Source organism: Tursiops truncatus, chromosome 4 (assembly GCF_011762595.2).
Source record: "Tursiops truncatus isolate mTurTru1 chromosome 4, mTurTru1.mat.Y, whole genome shotgun sequence".
Taxonomy (NCBI): domain Eukaryota; kingdom Metazoa; phylum Chordata; class Mammalia; order Artiodactyla; family Delphinidae; genus Tursiops; species Tursiops truncatus.
Genome location: NC_047037.1, coordinates 40,281,149 through 40,300,745, shown reverse-complemented (window position 1 = coordinate 40,300,745; position 19,597 = coordinate 40,281,149). Strand labels below are relative to the sequence as shown.

General features: G+C 37.1%; 1 protein-coding gene across 2 annotated transcripts in view; it reads right to left on the bottom strand.

The window, feature by feature from the left end:
- Positions 1–19,597, bottom strand: part of PPM1L (protein phosphatase, Mg2+/Mn2+ dependent 1L) — a 334,733-nt gene that overhangs the window by 124,377 nt on the left and 190,759 nt on the right. For both annotated transcript variants that reach the window (XM_019946217.3, XM_073803863.1), the window contains one exon: positions 10,173–10,347. In XM_019946217.3, the coding sequence (XP_019801776.1) occupies positions 10,173–10,347 (175 nt within the window). The remainder of the gene's footprint in view (positions 1–10,172; positions 10,348–19,597) is intronic.

Genomic DNA, 19,597 nt, shown 5'->3' with positions numbered 1-19,597 from the left:
GATTTTTAAAAAAATAACTCCCCATCATATCACTTTTACAAAATTCAGTCTGAATTATCATTTCTTTTTTCTGTGGCGGGAGAGATCTCATAAGAAAGCAGGTGATGCTGATAAGCATATTAATATAAGCTAATTGATGTAAACTAAAATTAGTTGGACAGCGACACTTAGAATGTAGAAGGTGATGTTACAGCAGAGGTTAAGAATAGGTTTGTATAGATGGCCAACAGGCACATGAAAAGATGCTCAACACCACTAATTATCAGAGAAATGCAAATCAAAACTACAGTGAGGTACCACTTCACATCAGTCAGAATGGCCATCACTGAAAGTCTACAAATAATAAATGCTGGAGAGGGTATGAAGAAAAGGGAACCCTCCTACACTGTCGCTGGGAATGTAAATTGGTGCAGCCACTATGGAAAACAGTATGCAGGTTCCTCAAAAAAATAAAAATAGAGTTGCCATATGATCCAGCAATCCCACTCCTGCACATATATCCAGAGAAAACTAATTTGAAAAGGTACATGCACCCCAACGTTCATAGCAGCACTATTTATAATAGCCAAGACACAGAAGCAACCTAAACGTCCGTTGACAGATGAATGGATAAAGAAGATGTGGTATATATATATACAATGGAATACTACTCAGCCATAAAAAAAGAATGAAATAATGCCATTTGCAGCAACTTGGATGGATCTAGAGATGATCATACTAAGTGAAGTAAATCAGACAAATATCATATGATATCACTTATATGTGGAATCTAAAATATGATACAAATGAACTTATTTACAAAACAGAAGCAGACTCACAGACTTATGGTTACCAAAGGAGAAGGACAAGTTAGGAGTTTGCGATTAGCAGATACAAAGTACTATATATAAAATAGATAAACAATAAGGTCCTACTGTATAGCACAGGGAAGTATATTCAATATCTTATAATAAACCACAGTGGAAAGGAATATAATAAACCACAGTGGAAAGGAATATGAAAAAGAATATATATACATATATATAAAAAACAATCATTTTGCTATACAGCAGAAATTAATACAACATTGTAAATCAACTATGCTTCAATTTAAAAAATTTAAAAAAAAAAGAATAGGTCTGTATAAGGCGCTGGCACATCACCAATTACTGAGCAAGGAAGAAAAAAAGCATCACTCATAATAAACCTGCCTTTAAACATGCAATTGACATTCAAGACAAACAGTTCAAAGGATTTACGGGTTCTCTTATGATTTTCTGATTTATTTAAGAATTCTTTCTCAATCCCAAACCTAACTCTTTCCTCCTCTACCCATTCACTGTCCTCTGAACACACACTCTGTAGCACTAATTCCATTGCACTCTAGTTATGTTTCTACCACTGTCACTCTGTCCTCCCACTCCCACACAGATGCGTACACACACCTGGAGTGAAGGGCCACGTAGTCATCTGGGCATTCCCAGTGGCAGGCACCATGCCTGGCTCCTAGGTACTCGGTCAATGTTTACAGAGTAAATAACTGAATGAACCAATGAGCGTTAAATGAACTAAGCACAAAACCACACACATTGTTAAAGCTGGGAAAGACTTCAGAAAATATCTAATCCAATGTCCTTTTTTACAGTCGATGAAACCAAGCAAAGAGAGGCACAATGTCTCGCCACAGACATAGAAACCAACCCCAGGGCTGGTGACTCACATATTTGGGTACTTTCAAACAGCCATGGTGGATAGTTTTCTAGTTTGTAGATGGCAAAGTCACTCTGTTTAGTTGCTACTCCCCCCCACTTTATCTTTTGACTTTTTAAATCTATGATATAAAGGGGGAAGTATAAGAATTATAACTGAAACTCAAATCAAGTTTGGTTAAAAAGATTGGTATTACTGGCCAGAAAGAAGTTATCAGTTTATAAGTGGATTTTAACTACCTCTTTTAGTCCTCTGCTCCCACTGTTATATGACTAATAATTGGCTGCATTACAGAAGTCTTCATTATGTTTTTGTTAATCATACCACCATTCTCATCTTTTCACAGATAAGAAACAGACCTCCAAATTCAGGGATTCTACATGGTGACAAGAAATGAAACACAAATAAACAAGAGGGGCCATGCTGAAAATGTTAAAAGGTTATGGGAACAATAACTGTGGCATATCCATTCAGTAAGATACTATGCAGTCATTACGAATTACTTTTGAGTAGCTTGTAAGAGCATTGAGAAATATGATTATATTTCAGTGTTAAATGGAAAAAAAGGTATAAAATTGGGCACAAATTATTAAAACCCAGCAGAGAAAAATGACTAGAAGTAAATATACTAAAAGATGGTGGTTATGTTTTGGTGGTGGAATTAGAGATTATCTTTTCCTTTTTTCCATATTTTAAAAATGTTCTAAAACATATTTATATTACTCTCATAATGGAAAAATAAAAGATTTAACTTTTTACAGAAATTCAGAAGTTGGTGTCAGAGGTTACACAACCAATATTAAATTTCCCTTTACGACGTGTTTCTTAAGTTTCCCTGTTTTTCTCTTCCTTCCAAATCCTGACAGAAAGCCTCGGTGAGAACATCTTTTGAGCCCAGAAATAAGGTCCTGATTGAAGATATAAATTAAGGAAACCTAAAGCCACCTCTTCCCTTAGGACCTGTTTGAGAAACAGACTGAGAAATTCACTATATTTGTTAGAGTGAAGAACTTTCTGCAAAGGCCTTTTACTGAATTTTTTATGTTCTTAGAAAACCTGAAAGGGCCCTAAATAATTTACAGTCTCTTTCCTGGGTTTGGTTTCTCGATGTGTGTTCAATTTTTTTCTCCATGACAGTAAATGGTTTTCCTTTTGAGATCACTGATTACTCAGACATAATGGCTCAATTAACTCAGAGATGTAACTTTTAGGTACCGTCTATATTAAGAAGAATAAAATAAGCTCAGTAGGAGGGAACCCTCCAGCTACTTCCTAAATTGCTTACAGCACATTCGCCACCCTTTTAAAAAGCCATTTCTCCAAAAAGTACATTTCAGTACTTGGTGTCTCTTCATGGCAGGTAGCTTTGCTTGGGCTCAGCTCTCACGCATTTCTAATGTCAGGCTGCATCAGGCAATCACCAAGCAAAGGCTAACAAATTAATGCTACTCCTCCTTCCTCACCACCTCTGGGAAAATCCTACATGATTGCCTGACACCTGTCAATGGATCTGCAGGCCCCCAGCTTTAAACGATGCCCAAATGAACACAATAAGCAGCTGGCTGAGTTTTCTCCCTCGTCTGCACTGTCTGGTCCGCTTTCTACTCGTAAGTGTTCTTTCTACATGGTAGAAACATGTGCTCATTGGAAAGCTGTCTGGGTTTCTAGTGAACTGTAAGAACCAATAAAACCTTTGCTGGTCTTAGGTTTAACTCTGAGAAGGAGATCAAAGCAGCAACGTAGGCAACTGTCCCGAGGCTAGAAGCAAGATACCACCGCTGGACTGTCCACCCTCTTACAGGCATAGCCAGCTCTTCCCAAAGGGAGAAGGAGGCGCTTTCTACTTCTGTTTCCCATGCCTTAGGGTTCTTGATTGTGCAACAGAGAGTATCATTCTCAAATAAATGGGCCTACTCTCCTCACAATTCCCTCAAACACAAGGCATTACAAATCACAGTACTTTAACAAGGGAATGTGTAGATTATTTATGCCCAAACTTAAGAAAAAATTATAAACGATTTGAGATTGCTTAGAGAAATATGAATAATGTACAAGCATAAAAATAAATAATGCGAGAAAAGATTCCCTCTCAGGCTATTTCAACCCTTCAACTTTTGCCCACTATGACAAATAATAAATATTTAGGTTCATGATGCTCTCTGAGACAGTGTGAAATGCTATTTTGATCTCTTCAAGTCATGCAACTGTTTTCCTTGGAAATTTCTCTCTACTAAACCCAATCTATTGAAATGTGTATGAACTTGTGCTCCCATTCAAATAAAAACATTAATGGATCAAATGCAAACCATATCTTCTCATGCTAGATTTTGCTTAGCATTAGTAAGTGCTAATAAAAATATCTAAGCAATCTTAACAAGAATCCATGAACGATGGCTCAGAACCTTTCCTTCCAAAATCTAATTTTGCTTCACTCATACAGTCTCACTGCCCTTCCCACCAACAAAAGTATGCCTGGGCAAATTCATGTGCAGATGCCAGGATAGCTAAGCGGTGGTCTTCTTTTAGTCAGATATTATAAACAAATTACATGGGCTGTCTGGGGAGAGAGGAGAAAAGCAACAGAGAAAGCAGAAGATTCAAGAAGAAGCTAAGTGCAACCTTGCAGAAACTATGGCTGCCTGAGTTTTCCACTGTCAAGATACCAGAATCATAGTTTTAGAAATGGAAGACATCAATGAGATCCTGTTCATACGTTCGATTTATAGGGAAATAGGCTTTAGGGAGGTTTGGTGACTCATTCAAGGTCATATATTTGGTTGGCAGCAGAGCTAGGAATAGAATCTGGGTCTTTTGGCTCCAAGACCTCTTCCAATTATACTACAAAACATCTTTATTCCTATTAACAGTCAAACTTAAAAATAAACCATTTGGATGAAAATCTTTATAAACTGGTTTATACAATCCCTATTTTTATATACAGAATATGATTAACATTATTGAACTGTTTCTCTGTGAATAAAGGCCACCGTTATGGAGATCAATGATGTCAACTCTGTAATACAGGGTCTGTGAATGCTGATTTGACTTAGAGTGTAGTGTGCAATGCTGGGGATATGATGACTACTTTTTATGGATTTCTATGGATTTGCTCTTTGCTCTTATACCTTGCTGCTCTGTCTGCTCTAAGTATAAGTATCATCCCCATCCCTCACCTTCTAATTCTAATTCTACACGCACGTTTTCTAAAGTCTGTTCCCTAGAGTCACATGAAATGCAGACAAATGTATGTATTCATTGCAGCATTACTCATAGTAGCAAAAACAAAACCAAAGGGCTTCCCTGGTGGCGCAGTGCTTGAGAATCCGCCTGCCGATGCAAGGGACGCGGGTTCGTGCCCTGGTCCGGGAGGATCCCATGTGCCGCGGAGCAGCTGGGCCCGTGAGCCATGGCCGCTGAGCCTGCGCGTCCGGAGCCTGTGCTCCGCAACGGCAGAGGCCACAACAGCGAGAGGGCCGCGTACCGCAAAAGAAAAAAAAAAAAAGCTTAGAGTGAGGGAAATATACCCAAAATGTTTACAATGGTAGGATTACAGATAATTATTAGTCTCTGATTATACCCTTCTATTTATTTCTATTTATTTCTGCAATAAAACTGTAACACTCAAATTCAGAAAAAGAATTTTTAAAAAGAAAATGTCACATTGGAAAATATAACCTAACTGGTCAGAACTATATAAAATAATAATATATAAATCCTAGGTGAGAAACTATAGCCTCTGTGACATGGTATGGTTGCATGTGGCTTTAGCTTTCTTCCCATTTTTTGCTGGATTTCAAGTATGTCAGGTTGCTGGAGAGTTGAATTGTGAATGAGTAAAGCATTAAGATATATATGTATTTAAAGGGGGCGAGAGGATACTGAGAGAGAAAGAGAAAGGAGGGACAAAAGGTCCTGAGCCAATGCTTTTAGACAAGCATCTAGGGATTTTTTTTCATTAACTGCTTTCAGAAGTTTAGAAGCCACAGATGGTGGTAACTGTCATTAAGTCGCTCAGGCTGATTTATCAGTGGATGAGCATTAAAGACAAATTAACCTCTCAAGAGACCAGGATATTGTCTAATTAACAATTAGCTACTTCCTAAAACTGGGAGAGCTGAATTAAGAATGCAAGGAAGTAAAACTGGGAAAGCATGGAAAGAAGCTAAGCAGTTTAAAGCAAATGAGTGGCTTATTTGAAGGTGTTAGATATTATTACCAATTTTCTGTCCTGATTCCTTTGTATCGTGATGAAATTTTTTTCCGTTAGATAGTAATAACTTTTGATATTTTCTCCTCTTTTTTGGAATAAAATCATTCATATGTTCATATATGGGTAGTGGAGGAGAAGGCAGTGTTTTGATTTCACAACTCACAGTGACATTCATGTGTCACCTCATGCAGGAATGACCAAGGGCAAACGGAGCCTGGAGCGGGTGATTTAAAGGTAGCTGTTGCCTGACTTCTCAGAGCTTCTGAAGATATTTTTAAGAATTTGCCTCTGTCTCCCCAAACACTGCATGTCAAGAAAAAACTCAACTAGCACTTTAAACTGGTCTCAGTGGTAGACAAGATCCAAATCTGTTCTCATTCAGCACTAGTGGCATTTGCAATATGAAGGACTAAGGACTTCCCCAAATATAATATATTTTACTATCATAATAACCCTGTGAGATTTTATTAGCCCAACTTTATACATGAAGAAACAGAGGCTCTAGGCATTAATCATACCAGTATTAAGCTACAGGAAAGGCTGGGAATTTAGATCCTCTAACTGTCAATCCTGTAGTTATTTCCACTATTTCATGCTGTAGAGTTTATTGATAGATTAATTCCATGCCAAAGTATTTGTTCCTAAGGGTCACGTACGAATGTCCCTCTGCAGATTAATCATTGCTCAACAACAGCGCAGGTGAGTGGAAAATTATTCCTGAGGAAGGAAAAGTTGAGTGGTGGGAGGTTGCAGCTGATGTTGATTTCCGTCTTGGTGTCCCCTTGGGTCCCTTCATCACATGGACTGCATCTCTCTTCTCACAAACCCATGTTCATTGTTTGTCCCTCAGGGTTTAGGCAAATGCCTCCCCTAAAGAATTCCATTGAAAACTTGAGCCACTTTCCTTATTCCTTTACACCACATCCCCTCAGCTTAACTTAAAATGCTTGTGCATATTACAGAGCATACTTATTTCAAAATCCTCAGGAATTTTTCTTCAGAAGTCATATATCTATATTTCAGCGCCCAGCTAGACTTTACTAAGGAAGGTCTCTGTTTTCCTTTTCTATACTCATACCCCTTTCTTCCAACTGCCTAGCATATTGCTATGCATTCAACAAATGACTACTGAGTGAATGAGAACATGCATTAATATGGTGAAAGCCCAGCTGGATTAGCAATGAGGAGGTTGGAGTCCCAGCTCTACAACTAAGTAACTGTGTTACTTCAGGCAAATCTGTGGGTCTCAGTTTTCTCATTATAAAACGGTTATGGGTAATCCTAATATTTATATGGAACCATAAAAGATCCAGAATTGCCAAAGCAATCCTGAGGGAAAGAAAAACAAAGGAGGAGGCATAACCCTCCCAGATTTCAGACAATACTACAAAGCTACAATAATCAAAACACTGTGGTATTGGCACAAAAACAGACATATGGATCAATGGAACAGAATAGAGAGCCCAGAAATAAACCCACACACCTATGGTCAATTAATCTTTGACAAAGGAGGCAAGAATATACAATGGGGAAAAGACAGTCTCTTCAGCAAGTGGTATTGGGGAAGATGGACAGCCACACGTAAATCAATGAAGTTAGAACACTCCCTCACACCCTACACAAAAAATAAACTCAAAATGGCTTAAAAACTTAAACATAAGATATGACACCATAAAACTCCTAGGAGAGAGCATAGGCAAAACATTCTCTGACATAAATCATACCAACGTTTCCTTAGGTCAGTCTCCCAAGGCAATAGAAGTAAAAGCAAAAATAAACAAATGGAACCTAATCAAACATAAGCTTTTGCACAGTAAAGGAAACCATAAACAAAATGAACAGACAACCTACGGACTGGGAGAAAACATTTGCAAAAAATATTTGCAAATGATGCAACCAATAAGGGCTTAATTTCCAAACTATACAAACAGCTCATTCAATTCAATAACAACAAAAACAACCCAATCGAAAAATGGGCAGAAGACCTAAATAGAGGTTTCTCCAAAGAAGACATACAGATGGCTAACAGGCACATGAAAAGATGCTCATCATCACTAATTATTAGAGAAATGTAAATCAAAACTACAATGAGGTATCACCACCTCACACCAGTAAGAATGGCTATCATTAAAAAATCTACAAATAATAAATGCTGGAGAGGGGGTGAAGAAAAAGGAACCCTCCTACAGTGTTGGTAGGAATGTAAATTGGTGCAGCCACTGTGAAAAACAGTACGGAAGTTCCTCAAAAAACTAAAAATAGAGTTGTCATATGATCCAGCAATCCCACTCCTGGGCATATACCCAGACAAAACTATAATTTGAAAAGATACAAGCACCCCTACATTCATAGCAGCACTATTTACAATAGCCAAGACATGGAAGCAACCTAAATCTCCACTGACAGATGAATGGATAAAGAAGATGTGGTACATATATACAGTGGAATACTACTCAGCCATTAAAAAGAACGAAATAATGCCATGTGCAGCAATATGGATGGACCTAGAGATTATCATACTAAGTGAAGTAAGTCAGAAAGAGAAAGACAAATACCATATATCACTTATATGTGGAATCTAAACAACAACATAAATGAACATATCTATGAAACAGACACAGACTCATAGGCATAGGGAACAGACTTGTGGTTGCCAAGGAGGAAGTGGGGTGGGGGAGGGAAGGATTGGGAGTTTGGGATTAGCAGATGCAAACTATTATACATAGGATGGATAAACAACAGGGTCCTACTGTATAGCACTGGGAACTATATTCAATATCCTGTGATAAACCATAATGGAAAAGATATGAAAAAGAATATATATATATAAAAAATATATATAACTGAATCACTTTGCTGTACAGCAGAAATTAACACAACATTGTAAATCAACTATACTTCAATAAAATTTAAAAAGTGATTATGGGGACAGGAAGTAGATGGACTATTTGACTTCTATGATCTCTGAGATGCTATGAAAATTTAAATATTATTTTGATTGGGCTGATCATAGCCTTACTTTACTCCACTGGGGATGAGAGAGGAGATGAATGAGAATTCCAAAGAGAAGAATGTTAAACACAAGACAAATACAGAGACCAAATAAATAAATACCCAACAGGCAGAAGAGAGCCATTGTGTCTGGAAAACATAATAAAGCAAAGGAGAATCAGAGAGAGTAGAGATGTCCTGGGTGAGGCTAGAAATGGGTATCTATCAAGTAGATGTAAAGAGGTTAAAAGGCTGAATGAAAATGTGGACAGCTTAATAACTAGAAAAACTGCATCAGTGGCTAGGCATGTGCAGCATTTTTTTAAAAATCTGCTCTTCGGTTTGCTATTCAAGCTTGAAATCAAATGTTAAGAACGTCAGCATTGAGACTGTTTAAGATCATGTGAAAGAAAATGAGATGTAAAATAACAACTTCCTGTAGAAATAAAAACAGAAGCTCCTGGTATTAAAAAGGAAATTAATACTACCAATGTTTGACCATTAGAAACCTATTTTCCCATACTTTTTTCTCCATTTCTGGGGTGGGGGGGGCAGGGGTGGTATGACAATTTTAATCAAGATATTTTTCCTGAATAAGTCTAATTTTGTTAAAGATTTTAATAATTCCAAGTAATACTGCACTGGTTTCATTAAAATGAGGTTTTAGCCGACAAACCACATAATAGATAAAATGGTGATGTAAGGAGGTCTATCCAGGCCTTCACTAATAAGCTCCTTTGGATAATATGAACTTATGGAAGGCAGTGAACCAAAGTGTCCAGTGTGGTGTTAGGGCTAGGATTCATCTGAGGAGCTTAAGGAAAAGAAAGCCAAGTTCAGCTTGAAACTTCAGGAAAAAAATGGTACCTCTTTAGAAAAGAAGATCTCTGAAATTAAAAAATAACACTTGAGGCAACTAACAGTTCTTGGATTATTGGATGTAAAAGTTTTCAGCTAGGATCCAAAATTGAAGCGACACTTTAAAAGATTAAATCAACAGGAGCACATGGTTGATAAAAGGCCAGAACAATTCCATTTTAAAAAGAACCAAAATTTTAAAGGGATTTGATATTTAAGAGCCATTTTTAGAAATCTCCTGATGAAATCTTTGATACTAAAACTGCAGAGAAGAAACTTACTGTTAATCCATGTTATATAACTTTGAATCCAGTCTGCCCTTCATCTTCTACCAAAGAAAAGGACCTAATTTAACCAAAATCTAAAAAGAAATTTTTTCAGGGAAGAAACATTGTGTGTGTGTGTCTATTAAAGACCAACATACCTGCTTCATCATAGGACACAGTCAATTTTTCTAGCATTTCTCGGTCAATTGATAGAATCTGCTGTTCGAGGATGGTCTGGTAAGACAAAACACTATTTTCTTTGTCTTTCTCGTAGTCTTGAAGATGCTGTTTAAGGGCCTCTGGCAGTCGAGATTTTACATATTCAGCTGCCGTCTGCAGATAAAACAAGTAGAGAACCCCATGAGTATTTCTCATCTTAGGCTTTTCACTTCCCCTCAGGTGCTGTAGTGAGAACTCAAAGTACTGTGGAACCAACCCTTGAGACAATCACATCCTTGTCACTGTTGTCATTTTTAGACTCTACTGTACCAAGTAAGGTTGATCTTCAAATACACAGAATTACAGACCTCTAAGAGTTTTCTATCAGGTTTAAAGGTACAAAAGATGATGGACTGGCATTCATGGAGTCGAACTCAGAGTTTCAGCTATTCCACTGAACCCAGAAGGCCCTGTGATAGTAATTTTACTGGATATAAATCGGACTCGCCCTAATCTAGAATGCATAAGCTAGTAACTCATCTCAGCAGTAAGCCGTCCTATGCTGTGGCATCCAAACTTCTGCTTTGCTTTGTTGTTCTCTGCTCATTAATGCTTATGCAGGAACTCTTGTAAAGTAAACAAAACGGAAAGCCCTCTGCTAGGGCTGATAACGGAATAATAGGAGAAACAGAAAACGAAGAGACCTAAAACATATATGCCTCAACCTGAAAAGAATTGTTCACCACTTAAATATCTTGGCCTTTATATATTTTATTCTTAACTTTTTTTGCCCTGCTTCTACATTATCTGCACAGTATACTCCCAACTAGTAACATCTGAAATTACACACACTGACTTTCAACCAGGTAAGCAAGCTTCCCTTGGAGGTAGGAAGGAAGACATCTGTACTTTGAAAAAGACCTTCCCAAAGATTCTGATACATTCTTCTGGTGGACTGGGGCCATAGCACACTCTTTTCCCTTCCAGTTAAGAATCACAGTTAAAGTTAAGTAGAACTTTAAGGGAGAAATTAAGTAATATGGCAGCATGTATGACTCAGGAGAATTGAAATTCTTAAAACATATCTCTTGAGAATGCCAAGAGTTTTGGCATCTTCTTACAGTGCAGTCCTCCATCATATGTATAGGGTCTAAGGTTGATAAATAAATGAAGGCATACATATATTGTTTAAAATTATACTCACAATCACTAGAAAACTAAAATAAAAGAAACTGTTAAACAGGATTGTCTCTGGGGTATGGGCCCAGAATAAGGTGAAGACACATCTACATAGTTTAATATTTTTTAAAAATTCCTGTAATTAAAAAAAATTATCTTTAAAATATGTTCTTTTGGTAAAGAACCTTCGTAGTTTTCCTTCTAAATGTTAGCACAGTTTAGGATGAAAAGAAACTTGCCAGAACAATGACAACTGACTTCTCAGGAAAAACTCACTGGGAAGTGGTGGAAAAAGTTATATTTCAGTCTTCAGAGTAGCCAAATATAGCACACAACACTTCATTTCCAGACTTACATTTGGATCCCCTAAGTCGGTTGCTGATGAAATTACAACTTTAAAATATCACCAAACACTGTTCATTTTCTCTGCCAGCCAGCTACTGCAGAACAAATAAAATTATTCCATAGAATGTAAATGGACTCAGCACATTAGCACAACATATTTAATTCTAGAGTTTCATAACAATTTTCTCCTGACAATGGAGAATGAAGAGACATCCTGCAGAATAACTCTTTTAAAATTCACACTACCTTGCTATTCAGTGTAACACGTCTTTAATTTTTTTCCTTGGAAATATCTATGAGGTACAGGAAATAATTCCATAATGCACGTTTAACAAATATTGGTGTATTCAGTATAACTGAAAGCATACCACACGTTTCCTTCCTATTGTGTCCACTGATTTACTCTTTTAATTCAAATCATGGTGGAGGTCTTGGAACCGGGCCTATATTTTTTACTACAGTGGAATTAAATTTTGGCATTTCATTTCTAAAACAGTATAACTTCATGTATAGTCAGCCCTCTGTATCTGTGGGTTCCACATCTGTGGATTCAACCAGCTGCAGACAGAAAATATTTGGAAAGAAACCCTGCCCCACCAGCCCAAGTAGGTGCCCTCAGCCAGCACCAGAGCTCCTCCAACGTGGCCCTCAGCCTTGCCCATCCCATCCGGCACCCTTGGCAGGCACCGGCAACCCCCCAAAGCAGCTCCCGCCCCAGGGGTCAGCCCTGCACATCAGAGCACCTGCAACACTTGTAGCCAGTCCTTACAGCCAGCTGTACTGGGGGCCAGCCCTGCACACCAGTGTGGCCTCAATAAGAGGACCATTTTCTTACACTGTATACAAAAATAAACTCAAAATGGATTAAAGACTTTAAGGCCTGAAACCGTAAAACTCCTAGAAGAAAACACAGTCAATATGCTCTTTGACACTGATCTCAGCAATATTTTTTTGGCTCTGTCCCCTCAGGCAAAGGAAACAAAAGCAAAAATAAACAAATGGGACTACATCAAACTAAAAAGCTTTTGCACAGCAAAACAAAAAGGCAACCTAATGAACAGGAGAAGCTATTTGCAAATGGTGTATCTGATAAGGGGTTATTATCCAAAGCATATAAAGAAGTCATACAATTAAATTTTAAAAATCCATTTAAAAAATGGGCGGAGGGGCTTCCCTGGTGGCGCAGCGGTTGAGAGTCCGCCTGCCGATGCAGGGGACATGGGTTCGTGCCCCGGTCCGGGAAGATCCCACATGCCGCGGAGCGACTGGGCCCGTGAGCCATGGCCGCTGAGCCTGTGCGTCTGGAGCCTGTGCTCCGCAACGGGAGAGGCCACAACAGTGAGAGGCCCTCGTACCGCAAAAAAAAAAAAAAAAAAAAATGGGCGGGGAACCTGAATACACATTTCTCAAAAGAAGACATACAGATGCCCAACTGACACATGAAAAGATGCTCAATGTCATTAATCATCAGGGAAATGCAAATCAAAATCACAATGAGATATCACCTCACACCTGTCAGAATGGCTGTCATCAAAAAGACCACAAATAACAAGTGTTGGTAAGGGTGTGGAGAAAAGGGAACTCTTGTGCACTGTTGGTGGGAATGTAAATTGGTGCAGCCACTATGGAAAACAGTATGAAGGTTCCTCAAAAAATTAAAAATAGAACTACCAAACGATCTAGCAATTCCACTTCTGGGTATTTACCCAAGGGAAAAAACCCACTAATTCAAAAAGATATATACACCCCTATGTTCACTGTAGCACTATTTACTATAGCCAAGATATGGAAGCAACCTAAAAGTCCAGTAATGCATGAATGGATAAAAGAAGATATGGTATATATATGTACAAAGGAATATAACTCATCTATAAAAAAGAATGAAATCTTGCCATTTGCAACAAAATGGTATTATGCTACGTGAAATAAATTAGGCAGAGAAAGACAAACACTATGTGATCTCATTTATATGTGGAATCTAAAAAACAAACAAACAAACCAAAGAACACAGAAACAGACTTATGGATATAGAGAACAAACTGGTGGTTGCCAGAGGAGAGGGAGTGGGAGGTTGGGTGAAATAGGTCAAGGGGATTAAGAGGTGCGAACTTCGAGTTATAAAATAAATAAATCATGGAGATGTAATACACAGCATAAGGAATATATAGGCAACCCTTGTTTTATTGTGCTTCAATTTTTTGTTTTTGTTTGTTTGTTTTTAAGAGTTGAAGGTTTGTGGCAACCCCACATTGTAAGATAATGGTTAGCATTTTTTAGCAATAAAGTATTTTTTTCAGAAAGTCTTCATTTTAAGCCATGAAATTGTTTCTGTAAATTGTTTTTTTTTAAACTTTTTATTTTATATTGGAGTATAGTTGATTAACAATGTTGTGTTAGTTTCAGGTGTACAGCAAAGTGATTCAGTTATACATATACATGTATCTATTCTTTTTCAAATTTTTTCTCATTTAGGTTCTTACATAATATTGAGCAGAGTTCCCTGTGCTATACAGTAGGTCCTTGTTGGTTAGCCATTTTATTTTTTTTTTTTTTTTAATTTTTTTTTTTTTTTCTTTTAACATCTTTATTGGAGTATAATTGCTTTACAATGGTATGTTAGTTTCAGCTTCACAACAAAATGAATCAGTTATATATATACATATATTCCCATATCTCTTCCCGCTTGCGTCTCCCTCCCTCCCACCCTCCCTATCCCACCCCTCCAGGCGGTCACAAAGCACCGAGCTGATCTCCCTGTGCTATGCGGCTGCTTCCCACTAGCTATCTACCTTACGTTTGGTAGTGTATATATGTCCATGCCTCTTTATCGCTTTGTCACCGTTTACACTTCCCCCTCCCCATAGCCTCAAGTCCATTCTCTAGTAAGTCTGTGTCTTTATTCCTGTTTCACCCCTAGGTTTTTCATGACATTTTTTTTTTTTAAATTCCATATATATGTGTTAGCATACGGTATTTGTCTCTCTCTTTCTGACTTACTTCACTCTGTATGACAGACTCTAGGTCTATCCACCTCATTACAAATAGCTCAATTTCGTCTCTTTTTATGGCTGAGTAATATTCCATTGTATATATGTGCCACATCTTCTTTATCCATTCATCCGATGATGGACACTTAGGTTGTTTCCATCTCTGGGCTATTGTAAATAGAGCTGCAATGAACACTGTGGTACATGACTCTTTTTGAATTATGGTTTTCTCAGGGTATATGCCCAGTAGTGGGATTGCTGGGTCATATGGTAGTTCTATTTGTAGCTTTTTAAGGAACCTCCATACTGTTCTCCACAGTGGCTGTATCAATTGTGGTTAGCCATTTTAAATATAGCAGTGTGTACATGTCAATCACAAACTACCTAACTATCTTACTCAGTGGACTCAGCGGATGAAAAAAATAAAGTATTTTTAAATTGAGTTACATTACATTGGTTTCTTAAGACATAATGCTATTGCACACTTAATAGACTATAATGTAAAAATAACTTTTACACGCAATCGGAAACCAAAAAATTCGTGACTCACTTTATTGCAATATTTGCTTTATTGCGGCAGTCTGGAACCAAACCCACAATATCTCGGAGGTATGATTGTAGTTGATAATACTGCAATAATTTTGTATGGTGACAGACGGTTACTGAACTTACTGTAGTGATCATTTTGTAACGTACTTGATTGTCAAATAACTATGTTGTACACCTGAAACTAACATAATACTGTATGTCAACTATACTTCAATTTTTTTAAATTCCAAAAAAATACCAGAGAGTTCCCAAAAGCAAAAAGTGAATTTGTCATGCCAGCAACTATTTACATAGCATTTACATTGTATTTAACAACTATTTACATAGCATTTACATTGTATTAGGTATTATAAGTGATCTAGAGATGATTTAAAGTATATGCATAGGTTATATGTAAATATTACACCATTTAATATGCAACTTGAGTGACTCATATTTTGGTATCCAAGAACCAATCCTCTGTGGATACTGAGGGACTACTGTATAGAGTTCTTTCCTCTGGGTAAGATTTTTTAAGAGGAATAGAAAGAAACAACTCTAGCAAAATACTAGCTTCTATCAAGATATTTCAAGAAATCACCTTTATACTGAGGTGATTCTCTAAATGTATTCAAATGTCAGTCAAAACCTTATGTTCAAGCATAAACCTATGCCAAAAAACAGGATGTCATACAAATACCTTATGATCTCGCTTATATGTGGAAAATAAAAACAAAACAAAAACACAAAAACCAAACTCATAGATACAGAGAATAGACTGGTGGGTGCCAGAAGTGAGCAAAATGGGTGAAAGTGGTTAAAAGATATCAAACTCCCACTTACAAAAAAAAATAATAAGTCCTGGGGTTATAATGTACAGCATGCTGACTGTAGTTAATAAGGCTGTACTGCTTAGTTGAAAGTTGATAAGAGAACAGATTTTAAACATTTTCATCACAGGAAAAAAATGCATAACTATGTGTGGTTAACTAGACCTTATTGTGGTGGATCATTTTGCAACATATACAGATATTGAATCATTATGCTGTATACCTGAAACTAATATATCATATCTCAATAAAAAAACAGGCTGTCATATTATTAACTGAGATTGGAATTATTGCACAAGTGATAGATAATACAAATAGCAATTTAAGTCTTAAAACTTCACTAGAATTCTAAAAATGAAGTGAAAAACAAAATTAAAATATAGGATTACTTATCTATTCTTTAATCAATGATAAGTGCTACTAGAAGTTTAAGTCCTAAATTGCATATTCTTATAACCTAACTATCAGAAACAGTACTTTGTTACGATTTTCAGTGTCTTGCATTTGTGCGGTACTTTATACTTTTCTGAGCAATTTATGCTGTTATCATTCTGTATCTTCAAAATAACTTTGAGTGAAAGTAGGCAAATTATGGATTTGGTCGATCCTTCACATCCTTCAAAGTAGGCTCAAATGCTATAAACTCTGTCAGTGAACCCACCTAATAGCAATCAACAGTCTTTCAAGTATTTATAGAGGTACAGGTATTTTAGCTCCCCAGTTTGGCTGAGGTAAAGACTGTATCTTACACATCTTGTGTTCTCCCAGCTCCCAGTTCAGTACTTTCTACCATAGAAGCTTAATATCTTCACTGTATCCAAGAATCAGGGACTTTGAGATAGCTTTTAGAGAAAACTTTTGGACAGTTCATAATTCTTTGCCTGCAATCAGAACTTCCTTTCATGATTCTAGAAACAGCATACAAGTCTGGTTTTCTACTGGCAAATGGAACTACACCTGGTCTTCAATCATTATTGGAGCCATTATTTTAGGAAGTAAATGGCTGAAACCCAAATCATCATTCACATGCCAACATGGTAAATTATGTACTTCATATACAAAGCTGTATATGAAGCTTTATTTAATGACTTCCTCTCCATAATTGTTTGATCTTTTCCATTCTTGCCTTTATTTCTTCATTTGGCAATGAACTCAATTCTGCTAGGGACTCTCTGAGCAGTCATGTAGAATGCCTCAGAATTGTGTCGAGTGAAGGGTTGCCTTGAGGGGTGTTAACTCCTCCTGGGCATTCAGGTTTTGCTTGTCTGAACTGAGTAGGTTCCCAAACATACGCCAGGTGGTGGCAGAGAAGCCTCAGGACAGAAAGGGGAAGACACAGGTTCATCAGTTCCGGTTACACCTGGGAAGATGGTTAACAGCTAGAATAAAAAGATGAGCTAAAAGCTTGTGAGGTAGGGCACAAAGGTGCCCAAAGCACCTTCTTACGGAATGTGCATACATTCATATCACCCGTGCCAACTTCAGTCTGGAAGACAGAAAAGGGCTAGAGTTATACTATACCTGTAAAAGGACTCAATGGATGAAAACGATAAAAGAAGCAGATGATTGAGGATCTAAATTCTGGGAACCTAGTGGATAGAATGCTGACCTAGTAGGTCATTATGCTAAAATGCTATTTACTATAACAGTTGAATGTTCTTTAAGAAATAACCAGTGTATATGAAAGAGTTTGGTGGGGGACAGGGAGGGAGAGTGCAAAAAAAAAAAGTGCATTTCAAAAGCTGCTAAACGCTTCACAGTTCATCTTAAAAAGAAAACCTGTTAGCCAGTCAATTCTAATTTATCGAGCGTCTGCTGAGTGAAGCACATTAGATTTGACACTGTTGGGAGAACAGAACTCTGCCATCAACCTGCAGTTTTAACATGCAAACAGCACACACAGGTGAAACACTGGAAAAACACATTTTACAAACTAACACAAAAACAGACATGAATCTTGAGATGAATTTTGTTTAACATATGAGCTACTGTGAGTGCTGAGAGGCCTCTAGGGAGAGAAATTAAAGAGGGCAGAAGAAAAAGAATCAGGAAATCATTCCGGTGTTTAAGGATCAGTTTCAAGGTAAGAAGTTCTTGCTGGAGGAAAGAAAAGCAATCTAGAAAGTAGTGAATGTGAGTTCACGGGGCGAAATCATAAAAGAAGGTGATGAAACTAGGAGTCTGAGAGAGCTGGCAGGTGGAGAAGTTTTAACTCCCTGTTAAACCGGGGAGCTTTGATTTGTAGCAGTTAGTAACAGGAAACAACCGAAACATCAAAAAGAGTGAATAAATTATCAAATCTTGTCTGAGTAAGAATGTGCTTGCAGTTGAGCTTAAAATGCACCGAAAGAAAGATTAAAGCAGGGAGACAAGTAAAAAGTCTGAAGGAAAGGAAAATGGCCTTCTACACTGTGACTGGAATATAAATCGGACACTTTTGGGACAGCAAATGAAAAAAAGTAACAAAAACTTTAAAGTAATTTACACTTTTAACCTAGTAATTGTCTTTCCAGGAATTTATTTTAAGAAAAAGTTAAAGATGAGCATAAAGACTTGTGTAGCAAACATGTTTATCAAGGTATTATTCAAGATAATAAATGTTTGTCTACAAATTGGTTGATTATGCCATGGGATAGCCAAGAAATGGAATACAATGCAGCTATTAAAAATCATGTTATGAAAGAATACTAATAATGTAGGAAAACGTTTATAATGAAGAGCAGATTACAAAGCAGTTTGTTTACGACACATATGAGGGGAAAATGGTTGAATTACGTTAATACGAGTCATTAGTTATCTCAGACTAGTAAGAGTTTGGGTGATATTTTTTCTCTATACAGTTTTCTTCATTTTCCAAATTTTCTAAAATAAAAAAAATAGAAAAATGATTGACCGCTTTCTATGTGCCAAGCACTGTGCTGAATGCTTCACATGTGTTTATTTATTTCACCCTCATGAAAACACTTACTGGTTTTCACAGATGAGGAAACAGACTCAGAGAGGTTAAGTAATTTATCCTTGGTTACGCAGTGAGTCGTGGATTGGAGCAGGAATCACCAAATGCTTTTGAACCAGAAAAGAAAAAAATTTTTGTATTTTAAAAAGAAGGTAATGCCTACTGTGGTCCCTTCTCTTGCAGGGTAAAGCAGCCCCAGACTAGGATAAAGCCATTGAGAAGAGAATAAAAGAGCACATGAGCAAAGCCTGGTGACAGATGGAAAAGAAAAACCCATAAAATGGCTTCAGTGTTGCAAAACTGGAAGCTAAAGATGATGGAGATGCTATTGAAAACAATGGGAAAACAGAGTACAGTGAAATGTATTAAATTTACTTTGAACACTTAACTGTAAGCCTGAAAACCATCCACCTCTCTGTATTTTATGGAATATCCACCACCCCTTAAAAAAAGAAAAACCTCTAGGAGGAAAAAGTATTATTTTACAGAACTCCAAAGAAAAATATCATACTAATGATTTTGGTTACAAGTTCCAGGGAGGCAAAAGTTATTTCCAAGAAAAGATATTAAATTAAATTTTAATAGACCCTCCGTTAGAG